Source organism: Aptenodytes patagonicus, chromosome 16 (assembly GCF_965638725.1).
Source record: "Aptenodytes patagonicus chromosome 16, bAptPat1.pri.cur, whole genome shotgun sequence".
Taxonomy (NCBI): Eukaryota; Metazoa; Chordata; class Aves; order Sphenisciformes; family Spheniscidae; genus Aptenodytes; species Aptenodytes patagonicus.
The window spans coordinates 8,225,393-8,237,787 of NC_134964.1; the positions used below are offsets into that span (position 1 = coordinate 8,225,393).

The window sequence follows — 12,395 nt, forward strand, 5'->3', positions numbered from 1 at the left end:
CTGAGTGTTTAATTGCTTGTGTTTTAAATAGCCCCTAAGAACTGCAAGCTGTGTCCAAGCTGCACTAATGCACACTCACAGCTTACACAGCTAAAAAGTTCTTTATGCTGCTGCTGCAATAGTGATTGCTCAGGCTGCACTTCTGACTCCTAAAAGGTGTAGATATTCATCCTTACCTCTCTTCCCAAGGGGAGACTAGCTGTACCCAGGAGAGTAAATCTGGTCCCACTTTCATTATTCCTTAGTCTGAGAACTACAGGTTCATGCTCCTTGAAAACCACGGGGCTTCTCTCTGCTTACCACCTTTTTAAGCATGGGTGTCTCCTGGCTTGAGTAGGTTTGTCTTAGCTGAAACTCCACGTTCAAGTGTGTGTCTCTGCCATGCCGGGCTGCTCAGGGGAGGGAGGAGAGCTGCTGTAATGAAGTCACCCTTGGCAGCTGGTTCTGCTCTCGCCCGCCCTTCTGAAGTCTTTTCTCCTACCTCCATGCCCTGAGGTGTTGATTTTCTTTCCTATTTGCTTGTTGTGATTTAGAGATCTGTCCTCCTTTGATGCTGTTGTGGGAAGGGATTTTGTGTGTTCAGGATTTGCTTTTTATTTTATGTCTCGCTGGGTGCTGCCTAACCGAAAGAGCAGGTGGGGAGGGGCAGCCCTTGCCAGCCCCACCTCAAACCGTAAAATGTGAGCACCTGAAGCTATGTTTTAGTTGGATTGCTGCTGTACTGTCTGTTTTATGAGAGTTATTTACTGCGACTTAAAAAAAAAAAAAAAAAAGAAAGTTTTCCTTGCCAAGTCTTTGGGCCATGCCAAGGCTTTGCCGATGACACAGTGTGTCATCTAGCAGTGTGGAGGTGATTGCTTCAGCTGGCGTCCAGCCAGCTGATGCCTGCATGAGCTCCTTTCCAGCTCCTCTTCGTCGCAGGGGAGAAGAAGCTGTAGCTTTCTGCGAAGGCCCTCAAACAGATGATCTTTGCAATGTGCCCAGAAAGTTATCAAAGGGTATGGGCTGCTTGCTCCTGTTAAATGTGTGAACCCAGGAAAGCCCAGAGTTGTTACCTCCAGAGAAAGAGAGATGCTTTTCAGCAGGGCTCTCAAAGACTGTCAAACGTTAAAATAAATAAATTGCTGTTGAGGTGCAAGACCCATGAAGGGGCTGTGAGGTTCCACCAAAGTCTCCTCTTCCTTTTGGGGAGTGTTTACACCAGCGTATTCATGTCTCTCTCTTACAGAGCAGTTTTCCATCTCTGAGCCTTGCCGTGTGCTGCTGTTCCTCTGACTGTTTATATTCAACTTCCTTCCTTTTGTTCTAAGCGAGAACCACGGACACCGATGACTTCCAATATTTAGTCTTTGTTTATTTGAAACTTGTCTTTGGCTGGGGCTGGGCTCATGCTTTCGGTTGCTAATAAACAGCAAAGCACCAGGATTTCACAAGAAAAGGTTTTGCCTTTTCACGTAGAAGGCGTCTGTCTGTCTGTCCTCTGCCATGTCTGTATGATCCAGCATTAGGGAGAAAACAAGCCTGCCTTGTGGTGCGGCAATAAAAGGTGAAGCTGCTGGTGCTTTTAACCTCTCTCCTCTTTGCGTAGCCTCTTGTAGTGCCTGGAGACCATGACAAAAGGTGACAGTCCACCTTCTCTCCCGGTTTGTGTCGGCTGGCTCCTCACGACACTCTCGCCCGCACTATTGAATGTCTTGTATGGGGCCAGCCAACACAAACTGGGAGGAAAGGTGGGCTGTCTTGCTGAATCTTTCAAACACCACATCAGTGTGCTTTCAGCCCTTTGGCAGCTGGGTAAGATGCTAACGTAACCCTGGAAGGTCCTGTTTTCTCTGGATGGATGTTAGGATTGTGGTAGGCTGAAGTTTTATCCTGGATCCTTTACTAACGTTTTCCTCTTGTGTTGTTTCGGTGGCCCACTTAGCTCTTGCTGCCAGTCCATCCCGGGGGCAAATGGGCATCAGTGGCTCAGCAAAGAGATTTTCTTTTAGGTATGTGTTTGACAGGGAACATCCACTGCAAAACAACAGATGTGTAGTTAATGCTATCTTAGGGGAAAGGCTGAGGAAGAGAACATGGGAGGATTTCATCCTGCACTTCTAATTACCTGGGTAATTATATTAAGCATAATTTAGTGCAATAAATTATGTGCACATTAATGTACATTAATAATACATTATTAAGCATTCCTTAAATTTACACCAGATAGCAGGATATTGCTAAAACTGTGTACAGTGCAGCTATGGGATCAAGTATTTAGTTTTCTTTTAGCAGTGTGTGTTGTTACAGAATTCAAGAAGGGAATGAATGTGCTCCAGCAGCAGGATCTTGGCTCTAACTGCTCAACAGAGAACTACAAAAAGCCCCAGAGCTGTCTCTGGGTACACTGTGGTGGCAGGACAGAAAGAAGAAAGGTTCTGCACGAGCTGGTGTGGCATTAAAAAAGAAGAAAAGAATTAACCCTAAAGCCACTTGTAATTATCAGTAGTTGGCACTCAGACTGGTAGTCTCAGCAGAGCGCGCAATAATTTAGTGTGAGCTATAAAAATGACTTGTTTTCACTCCTAGGGCAAAAATTTTTAGGCCGCATTGCCACAGCAGAAAATCACTGATTTATAAATGTGAGGTCCACCACGTATGCGGTTGTGAGCTTTGGTGGAGCCATCTGCAGCCAAATCTGCTAGATCCTTCCTCTCCGAAGTCCCTGTTCTCAGTTATTTAAAACAACAGATTTGTGCAGCAAAAGCCTGATCCAGCAGGCAGCGAGTGTGAGGTATTGAACAATGGCAAAAGCTTGAGCTCACCAGGTATTCTTCTTCTCTGGTGGAAGTCTTTTGGAGAAGTTGCCTGAAAGGCAACCCATAAAACAACATTTTTTCTCTTCGGGTTTTTTTTTGTGGTTTTTTTTAAAAGACAAGATGAGGTGAAAACCTGTTAAATTCTTATGACTGTTTACTGAGAATTTATAATTCCTCTCTGCTTTGGTGCCTTAAAATTTGGTGGGGGAATTGTCTTGATATCAGAAGAGTGCCTTTTATGAGCCCTGCAAATGTCTCCTTAAATGCAGCCCAGTTCCAAACCTCTGGGAAAATTCATGCTCCATTTGCTCGGAGATCTGTTAGGGACTGGGGGGACACTTTTCAAAGAAAGGTGGAAAATGAACATCTCAGGCTCTTCTGGCAACACCCATGGTGAGAAAATGGGCTCCTCCTTGCAGCTGGAGGTGCTGAGCAGAGCTGGTCCTGGTCCTTGCTCCTCCAGGCTGCTGGGATGAAGAGGAGGGATACAGTGTCAGGTGGCCCTGGGGCTGTCAGAGTGTCTGTAGGTGAGACCAGAGATGCTTTACAGGAGACAACATAAACATCCTCCATCTCAGATGGAGAAAGGAGGACATCCAGAAACCAAGGACACCAAAGATCATGGTGGAAGTCAGCTGCTCCCAAGCTTTTCTGGTTGGCTCCAGGGTTCCTGGTGGGGAATGATCACTACAATACTTTTTTATTTTTTTTTAAATAATATGTTTCTTGCTTGTAGCTCAAATTGCCCTTTTTAACTCCAGCACCTGGCAGCATTGCTTACCCCAGTGCCAAGGGAGGAGAACTGTGGCAGTGGGAGGTAGGCTGGGGCTGACAAGAGCTGGGCACTGCTGGTGGATGGGACCAGAGGGAAGACCAGGGGAGGTGAGCAGACACGCTCCCCTCCGGCATCAGGAACTGAAGCCCAGCTTTCCTCCATCTGCAGCGTCCTACGCCATCTGTGTAGCGGGTCCCTCTGCCTTCAGCCCCTCAACAGTAACGGTCTGCTCTTTGCCAGCATCCATCGCTGTAGTTCGAGCATCAGAGCCTCATGTCCCAGCTCTGGTGTTGCAGTAAATGTCTGTTACGATTAAAAAAACCCAAACAACACAACCTCTGAATTTTCAGAATTTTTGTTTAAATATAGGAAATGGCATCTCGAAAAGGGCCAGGGTAATGTTGAGGTTGCCGAGTGAAGCGTTCAGAAACTAGGAAATACCAGACTTAAACTGCCTGGGCCATCTTCAGCTGCGCCCATGCCTGTTTCCCGTTTGCTGCAGTTTTTAATGGCATGAGCACATCCTCCTTTTTCCTGGGGCTTGGTCCATTTACACATATTTACTTGAGCTTCCTACTTCTTGTAGCGAAAGGAATCCTGCTCCTTGCTTTCATTTGAATCAATGCTCAGCCACCATCATTAGGGAGTCGATCAGCAGCCACCATGATGCTGTATTAATAATGAAGAGGCCAAAATTGCCCTGCTTGTATTTTTAATCTCCAAGAAAGGCAGGAAATATGTGACTCTCTCATCTGGCTGTTGCTATTGTTTGTGTTGAAGCTGAGGGGATGCAGTTTTCCTTGTGCAGATTTATTGGGGAGCTAAAATGCAGTCTCCACCGTTGCATCTGCTCTGGTATGCGTACACTTTGCACCATGGGAGGTGCAGCCAGGTCTGAGCCATGACAAACCCTGGACTCTAAGGCAAAAGGGTGCTGTGGGACAAAAAACCCCTCACCTGAACTCCAAACCCCCCTCTGCTGTTCCTTTGACTGGGGAAGGGGTTTCGGATCTAGCCCAGCAGAAGGGCTGGACATGGAGGTGGGATTGCTGCTCCTTGCACCCTTGGACCATGGTAGGATGCATTAGGAGCAGATGTGGATGGGTCTCATTTATGGTGCTACAAGGGGTTGCACTGACCCGTGAGCCGGATCTATTGCAGATGAGGAGTGGGCTGCCGTACTCGTGGCCTGGATAAAGCGGGATGTGGATCTGTCCTCTTTGTGAGCCAGGTACCGAAGCTGGGCTCGGCAGCCAAGTTGTTGTTGCGGCAGGAACTTACCTGATATTTCAGCTGGGGATGATACCCCCGACTTGTGCCAGGGGGAAGTGTGGAGGAGAAACCCCCGGCAAGGGGGGCTGGGGAGAGCCCTCGGCTCTGCCCCGAGCAAGCAGCTGACCTGGCACCCGTGCAAAGCCGAGCAGCCGATGCTTCACACACTGCTCGTCGCCTACAGCCCCCTCCATGCACCCTCGGCATGGTGGGCACCTTCCCACCACCCACTCGGCCCTCTTCCTGTGGGACGGTGCTTGTGCGGAGGGAGGGTCCGGGGTGGCTGTGCAGGCTGTGCCTGCCCGTCCAGGTGTGTGAGGGAGGAATGCCAACCCCTGAGTCATGGGCACCCCCTCCTCCCTCCCCAGCTGGGATAAAGCTCGTCCTCACCTGGGATCTGATCTCATTTATCGCAACTCCCACCTTTCCTCCCCGCCAGGAGGGAGAGGCGGCAACTCTGGGACGGCGAGGGGAGCGAGAACAAAGTCGATATTTGACTGGAGGGTACAGAAATCAGCGGGAAGGTATGTGGGATCGTGGGCTGCCTGCCCTCCCCGCTGGACTGGAAGTTGACGTTTAACCGGAAAGAGAAAAGGGACAGAAAATAGAGAGGAAGGAGGAGGGGAGGGGAAAAAAAAAAAAAGAAAGAAAGAAAAGGCCAGGGCTGGAAATCAAGTCGCAGCAGCAAAGCAGCGCGTTCCCCCTCTGCCTTCAGAAGAATTTCTTGGCTTGGTGAGTGGGTGCCTGTTATTCGGGCTGCGGCAAAGGATTTGGACACTGAGTCAGACCCAGCACTAATGAGGTTTGTGGGATTAATTCATCTGTGCTCTTTAGGATCCAGCTTGCTTTAATTTCGCTGTGTTAACTAGGGGGTGAAATAAGGTGCGGGGCTCCTTGCGCGAGCAGGTAGGCAGGGCACAGAGCGAGGGGGCTCAGCTCCCTGCCTGCTTGTTCCCCCTTTTTCCTCCGGTTTTGCCTGTCAGACGCCGTCTCGTGCCTCTTGGCCAGCTGGGAAGGGCAGCGCTCGTGACCGAGCAGGGCTGCGCGGGGCGGTTTTTGTCTCTGAAGGTATTGTGGGGGGGACGGGGACATGGGGTGGAGGTGGGGGTACCGCAGCGTGGTAAGGCAGAGCAGAGCCCTTCGGGGACCATTTGTTGCAGGTTTCAAAGGTTGCCCTCTCCGGCCACCCTGCTTCCAGGGGAAAAGGCTGTTTGTTGTGCCTTGGAGCTGGCACCCAGGGAAAGCTCTTACAGGTGAAAGCGCCGGCGGTCGGCCGGGCTGCGCGTGGCTCCGACTCGCTGAACCCACAGAGGTTGTTTTGCAGAACGAGGGACTGCACGCAAACCCCCTGTGAGGAGGGAGCAAGGGGAAGGGGTGTCCCGGGAGGGAAAAGGCCATGGGGGATTCCGGGTGGGCTTTGCTGATCTGCAGATGTCGGGGTATTTGTGAGCTGGCGGATCTGAAATACATGGGAACTAGGGAAACAGACAGACGGAAGAATTAGTGCAAGGGAGCTGACAGGCATGGGTTAGGTGGAGGAAAAAGGGGATGAGGAGCACCCATGGAGTGGAGGGAGAGGAAAGGTGTCTTGTGGGGCCAAAGAAGCAGAGAATGTGCGGGGAGCAGCACGTGGGGAGGCGCGGGGGGGGGACGGGAGGGTCCTGGGGCTGCACCGGCATCCAGGCAGCCCCGCAGGCAGGGTCCTGACCTTCCTGCCTGTTCTGCCCCTCGGGGTTCCCCCCTGCCCGAGGCCGGGGGGCAGAGGGAGGAGATGGTACCGGAGCCACCAGCCCTTTGCCAGCACCCGGTGGTGTTGGCCACTCCCTGACCCCGGCAGCTCCGTGTGGGTCCCCGGGCTGGGTCCTGCTTGTTTTGTCCTTCGCTGGGGGCCATGTCTGGGGTCTGGAGCTTGACCTGAGAGCTGAGATCCCCATTCTCGCTGGAAACAACAAATGGTGACTTGTACGGAGCCTCCTGGCTCCCCCCTCCTGGCTCTGCAGAGCCACACCTGGGGAAGGAGTGGAAATGGATGGGGAAGACAAACAAAATCAAAGACAAACATGATTTTGTGTTTAAGCAATGCTTTAATTTGCGGGTCAAGCTTTTGTTTCTAGTTTTCTGGAGGTCTGTCTTGATATTTTCCAAGTTGCGGAGCATGGCCTCCGGGAGCTCTGCGCCGCCACGTGTGCTGGGGAGGGAGTAGCCCGGGGAGGGAGAGACCATGAATTGTGGCCCTGATCCATGCGCCCGCAGCCCTGCCCTGGGAGGAGAACTGAGCCTGCACAAGCCACCATGGCTGTCACTGCACTGCCCGGGGAGGAGCGGGACCGGCGTCCCTGGGGTGGCACCCGGCTGCTTTGCCTCCATCGCTATTAGGTCTTCCTTGGGACCCCCAGCCCCACGCTGAGGCTGGTCACGGTGACCAGCACCGCCCGCCTGCCCCAGCACACTGCAAGCACCGTGGTCCCCAACACACGTGGGCAAGCAGATGCTCCTCCAGGTGCCTCCCATCTACCAGGGCATCAGTCCCCTACACAGCCCCAGTGCACCCCTTGGCAGGATGGGGGGTCTGCAGGTACAAAAAGGCCAATGACCACCAGAGGGAGGAAAGGCTGCGCTGGGGAGCTCGAGCATCTCCCTTGCTTTCCCACTGCCGTGTCCCCAACCTACCGGGTGTCCCCTGCGTGGCGGCTGGGACCAGGCTCCCACCATGGGCTCGTGGCTCATCATAACCTGCTCCTTGGTCCCTCTCCCCCATCCACCCCGGGGCAGTGCCCGGCTTCAGCCTTGTCCTTCCAGCATGGAGCTGCTGGGGTGGGAATGGGGTGGGGACAGGACGGGACAGGGTGATGAAGCTCTGCTGCTCCGGTGTCATTGCTCCAGTGGTTTCTTTGGAGCATCCCCTGTTTTTTGGGGATGAGGTACCCAGCCCGGGCTTCTCCAAGCTCTGGGATTCATGGGATCTTTCTGGAGCAGGTTTGTCGGCTGTGCTGAGGTGCGGGCAAAGGCTGGGGGAGAGGGAGGAGACCAGGAGGAAATGCTGGAGTGGTGGTCTGGGATGGGGTAGCACGTTTGTGTGCAGCCAGGAGCTGCTCCGCTTCGTTCCTTGGTTTTGCACAACTGAACAGCTTTTTTTTTGTTGTTGTCATCATGAAAATCCAACCAAACCCCTGCAGCTTTCCCAAAGTGAAAGTAGCGTTTTCCCTTCCAGAGGACAGTTTTGAAATCGAGGGATGGCCGCTCGCATATTTCTGCACTAATATTACGGGCTGCGTTCCTGCAGCCGGCAGCACCGAGTGGCGGTGGCGATGCTCTGTGCCACCAACGCCCTGCCTGCTGGCAACTGCCCAGCTAAATCCTTGGAGGTAGGCAGCTCACAGGGCAACAGGGTGTTGATATTGAGCTGAGTTTTATGGCCTTTTACCTCAGCACTTGAAAAGACATGACAGCAGTTTATGCGTACAAGGCCCAGGGTGCGTCCGTCCATCCCTTGGTGACTTTCTTGACTTGTGATTAAAGGAGGATGAATTAGGTCTGTGCTTTGAGGCTGCCTTGGAAGCTGGGTGTGTGAGCTGAGCAATCCGGTCCCCCGTACTCAATCTTTTCCTCGTGACCTTTGCCGTCATGGGAGATGGGATTTGTCGAGTGCTCGGGGATGTTTTTGCTGTGAGCTGCTGACGGGCTCAAAGGACTTCCCTACCCTTTCATCTCACCTCTAATTGGCATCTCCCCACGTCTCCGTAGCACCCGTCACTGCAGCTGGCATGGCTCGCTGGGGCGGAGCAAGGGAAAAAGGGATTTTCCTGACTTCAAAACCCGCCCATCTCGGTGGCGAGGGACACAGCATTTGCCAGCGAGTGGTGGTGTGAGGACTTTTGCTGAAGGAGGTCACGGGCATGTCCAGGGACGAGGATAACTGCCGGCCTCAGAGCCAGTGCTGGGGCTTGGCCGGGGGGACCCCCCAAGCCAAACCTGTGCAGAGCCTGAGCTGGGGATGGTCGCTGTTGCAGGGACCTGAGCTCAGGGGCCGTGGGAGGAAAATACAGGGATTTCCTCCGTCAGCTGGTACCTTTTACCCATAAGAAAAACAGCATATTGGCTACCAGGTCCTGACGAACAGCAAAGCTTCCCTGGGTGTCCCCCGCAGAGATGCTGCCCTGGGGTTTCCACATTTCTCACGTTTCAGCTATGGGGGATTAATTACTGTGTGATAAATCCCTCTGAGCACAGCTGACAAGATAAATGAGATACCAACGTCTTGTCATGTGTTACCTGCGTATCCAGTGACCGTCATGGAGAACAAAGTGCGAAGACCGGGGGAGGCGTCTCCTGGGGTCGATGCTATATTGGTTTGAGCCCTGTGCTGCAATGATTTCTGCGAGTGCTCAGCTTCATGTGTTCAATGTATTTCCATTGGCTTCAGTGGTCGATGCAGGATCCAGTGTGATCCAACGCTGTTGAGACTAGAGCGGGTCTTTCCGGGGGTTTCCCTGGGCCCCAGGTCAGGCTGTTAGCAGCTAAGTCACCAAGTGACCGGTCTGCGTGCTGGATGTCCCCCTGGGAACTCAGACATCTTCACTGCACACAACAACTACTCCCATTTTCTTTCCCTGTTTTAAGGGGTTTTCACATTCTCTTCATTCATTTTAGAGTCAGGGCTTACACAGCAAGAAGCTATAAGACAATTCATTTGCCTCTTATATTTCACACTTGCATCTTCCAGAAAGGAGATGCTTTAAAGATGTCTTTACACTAGATTTTTTGCCTCGACTGCTCTCACTTGCCCTGCTGGGGTGCTGGAGTCAGAGCCACCCTCCAGCACAGCAGCTGCAGAGCTCGAGTTCCAGCTTTGTCTCTTTTGTTTATCATGTCCAAATGCTGACTTCTGGCTGGCACTGAGTTTTCTCAGTCACATGTGGGTGCAGGGAGAATGGTTCACCCTGTTTAGGATTTGGCCTCTGGATCCATGCAAGGGGTCCTTCTGCCCTGGACAGGACAGAGGGGAGCTGCCGGGCTCTCAAGACCGTGGATTCATTCAACAGCTCCAAAGCTCCAAGTCTGGCATTTCCCAAGGCCTCACCCTCTATTTATTGTTGGTTTGACCATCCTGGAAACTCTTAGTGCAATAGGAAATAGCCGAAGGGAGGGGTCTGTTTTGCTTTTGGGGAGAAATGTAGACAGTCAGTTTGTTTTCCTCCCCTCTTTTTTCCTTAACCCACCAGGAAAAGCAAGGTCTTGACCTGGTCGGAGCTCACACGTACGGACGGCGTTGGGCTCCGGCCGGGAGCAGCCTGGGCTCCGGCTGCCTGCACCGACCCCACCGCCCTGGGGGACCCGTAAAGCTGGGCACCCTGACTCTGGGGCACAGGGGTGCTGTGGCATGGCAGCTGCCCTGCCCTGGCATTGCTGGCGACTTCGAGCCTTTCGCACATGCCTGAACATCCTCTGAGCTGCTCTTGGTTTTGCTTTTGTGCCTTGCCTTGCTGAGATCAGAGATTGCTTCCAGGCGTCACCTTCCCCTGGGCAGGCAGGGCTGTCCCATCCCAGCGGGGCTGGGCAGGGGCTCTGCAGGAGCTGCCCCAATCGTCTCCGGGACCATTTCCACCTCTTGGCTCTCCATGGCACAGTGATCCATGTGTTTCAGGAGGAAGAGGATGGATGTGCTGCCACGGGCATGCGCCGGGCTGCTCCTCCTGTCCCTGCTCTGTGCCACTGGCCTCTGCCAAAGGAACAAAAGTGAGTGCAGCCCTGGTATGTCTGTCTGTGGTGTCTGCTTCGCGCTGCCCTGTGGGGACTGTGCACAGCCCTCCTGGGCTCTGGAAACGCCAGTCCTCATGTGGATGAGTTCCTAGGAGATCTGTCCTGTGCCTTTCCTCCTGTTTTCTATCTCCCCAGCGTCTGGGCCCCCTCTCTTGCTACCCCACTGCTATTTTGTAGCCAGCTTCCAATAATCGCCCAGGCAACACCTCCACCAACTCCGCCAGGAGCAGGATTAGCCTTTCTCATGCCCTCCCGTGGCTCATTCGGATTTCTCCATTCCTGATGCCCTGATCTTTCCCGGTAGATAACCGCTGCGTGCTGTCACGGGTGAAGAGCTGCACCGAGTGCATCCGAGTGGATAAGGACTGCTCCTTCTGCACTGATGAGGTGAGACCTTGCAGGGGAGCCCGGGGCTCCGCTTCCCACCCTGCTGACGGAGGGATCCCACCACCCCTGGTGAAAGCTGGGAGAGGGACCCAAGAGCAGAGTCAGTTTCTGGCTCCAGCTTCTCTCTGCAAAGAGCTAATCTGGATGGGAAGCACCAAAACGTGGGTTTCCTTTGGTGTGGACAAATGGGGAGGAAGGGGAGTCCAGGGCAAACTTGCAGGAATACAGGGGTTTATCAGAAAATGCCGGTGTGCCAGCTCTGAAACAGTGTGTGTAAGGGATGGAGGGGGAGTCTTATCCCAGACAATCCAGTAACTCACCAGTGGTCGCATTTCCCTGGTGCTGGGGGACATTGGCTCTTCTGTGCGAGACTCGTCCCCATCTCTCTGCCCTGCTCCTGCTCCCAAAGGCTCGCTAATGGTCTCAGCAGAGGACCCTGCTTCCTGACAAGTGCCTTTCCCCCTTGCATGGAGGATTTGCTGCTTTCTGTGGTTGTAATGTTGTTCCTGCCCCCCTTGTCAGAGCTTTGAAGAGCCTCGTTGCGACTTGCGGGAGAACTTGCTGCGGTACGGCTGCGGGGAGGCCAGCATCGTGTACACCAGGGGCGAGATGCAGACCCAGCAGGTGGGTGCTGGGGAGAAAGCCCTTGCTCGGCTTCTCCTGAGGGGTCCCACTGTTCCCAGTGTCCTTCATGTCCTTCATCCTCCTCTAGAGTCTTCAGGAGGAAAAATACAAAGTCCAGACCTCTGTTTACGTAGGGTCTACTCAAAAACAATGCTCTGCCTTCGCTAGCTGAGGAACCTGTTGGCAACCAGCCCTGATCGCTTAGGGCTGGGGTGGCTTTTTGGGCAGAACAGATGTAAGCAAAATGCCAAGGTCTGGAGGAGGTGCCCAGCTGGGCACGCGTGGACATGGGGGAGGCTGCCTCGGTCCCCAGCTGTACATGGGGGAAGGGAGTGTGATCATTGCTGCCTTTCCACTTCCCACGTATCTCCCTGCTTCTTGCCTGCTCCTCATTGCACCTGCGCAGGAGATGGAGTCCATCCCCTTCACGTCACTCTTTCTTCATAGAATTTCAGTATCAACACGTCCCTGCAGAGGACCCAGGTGTCCCCCCAGGCCATGTTCATGCGGCTGCGAGCTGGGGAGGAGATGAGCTTCAACATGGATGTCTTCCAGCCCTTGGAGAGCCCTGTAGATCTCTACATCCTCATGGACTTCTCCTACTCTATGTCTGATGATCTGGACAATCTCAAAAGCATGGGCCAAAACCTAGGTGAGACCAGAGCTGGGAGAAGAGGGGAGCCAGCTCCTGTGCTGATGAAGGCAGGCAGCTCACTCCTGCCTGCAGCTGTGAGTTCTCTGCAAGCACCAGAGAAAGGGATGCCACTGGCAAAGGGCTG

At 53.4% G+C, this 12,395-nt stretch overlaps 1 protein-coding gene across 4 annotated transcripts in view; it reads left to right on the top strand.

Annotated features, from left to right (window-relative positions):
- Positions 1-5,477: 5,477 nt before the first annotated feature.
- Positions 5,478-12,395, top strand: part of ITGB4 (integrin subunit beta 4) — a 30,618-nt gene continuing 23,700 nt past the window's right edge. For 3 of the 4 annotated variants that reach the window (XM_076353690.1, XM_076353692.1, XM_076353694.1), the window contains exons 1-4: positions 10,479-10,581; positions 10,910-10,992; positions 11,515-11,616; positions 12,064-12,268. In XM_076353690.1, coding sequence (XP_076209805.1) covers positions 10,479-10,581; positions 10,910-10,992; positions 11,515-11,616; positions 12,064-12,268 — 493 coding nt within the window. Of the gene's footprint in view, positions 5,648-10,478; positions 10,582-10,909; positions 10,993-11,514; positions 11,617-12,063; positions 12,269-12,395 lie in introns of those variants that run through there. The other variant, XM_076353691.1, reaches the window with a different exon arrangement.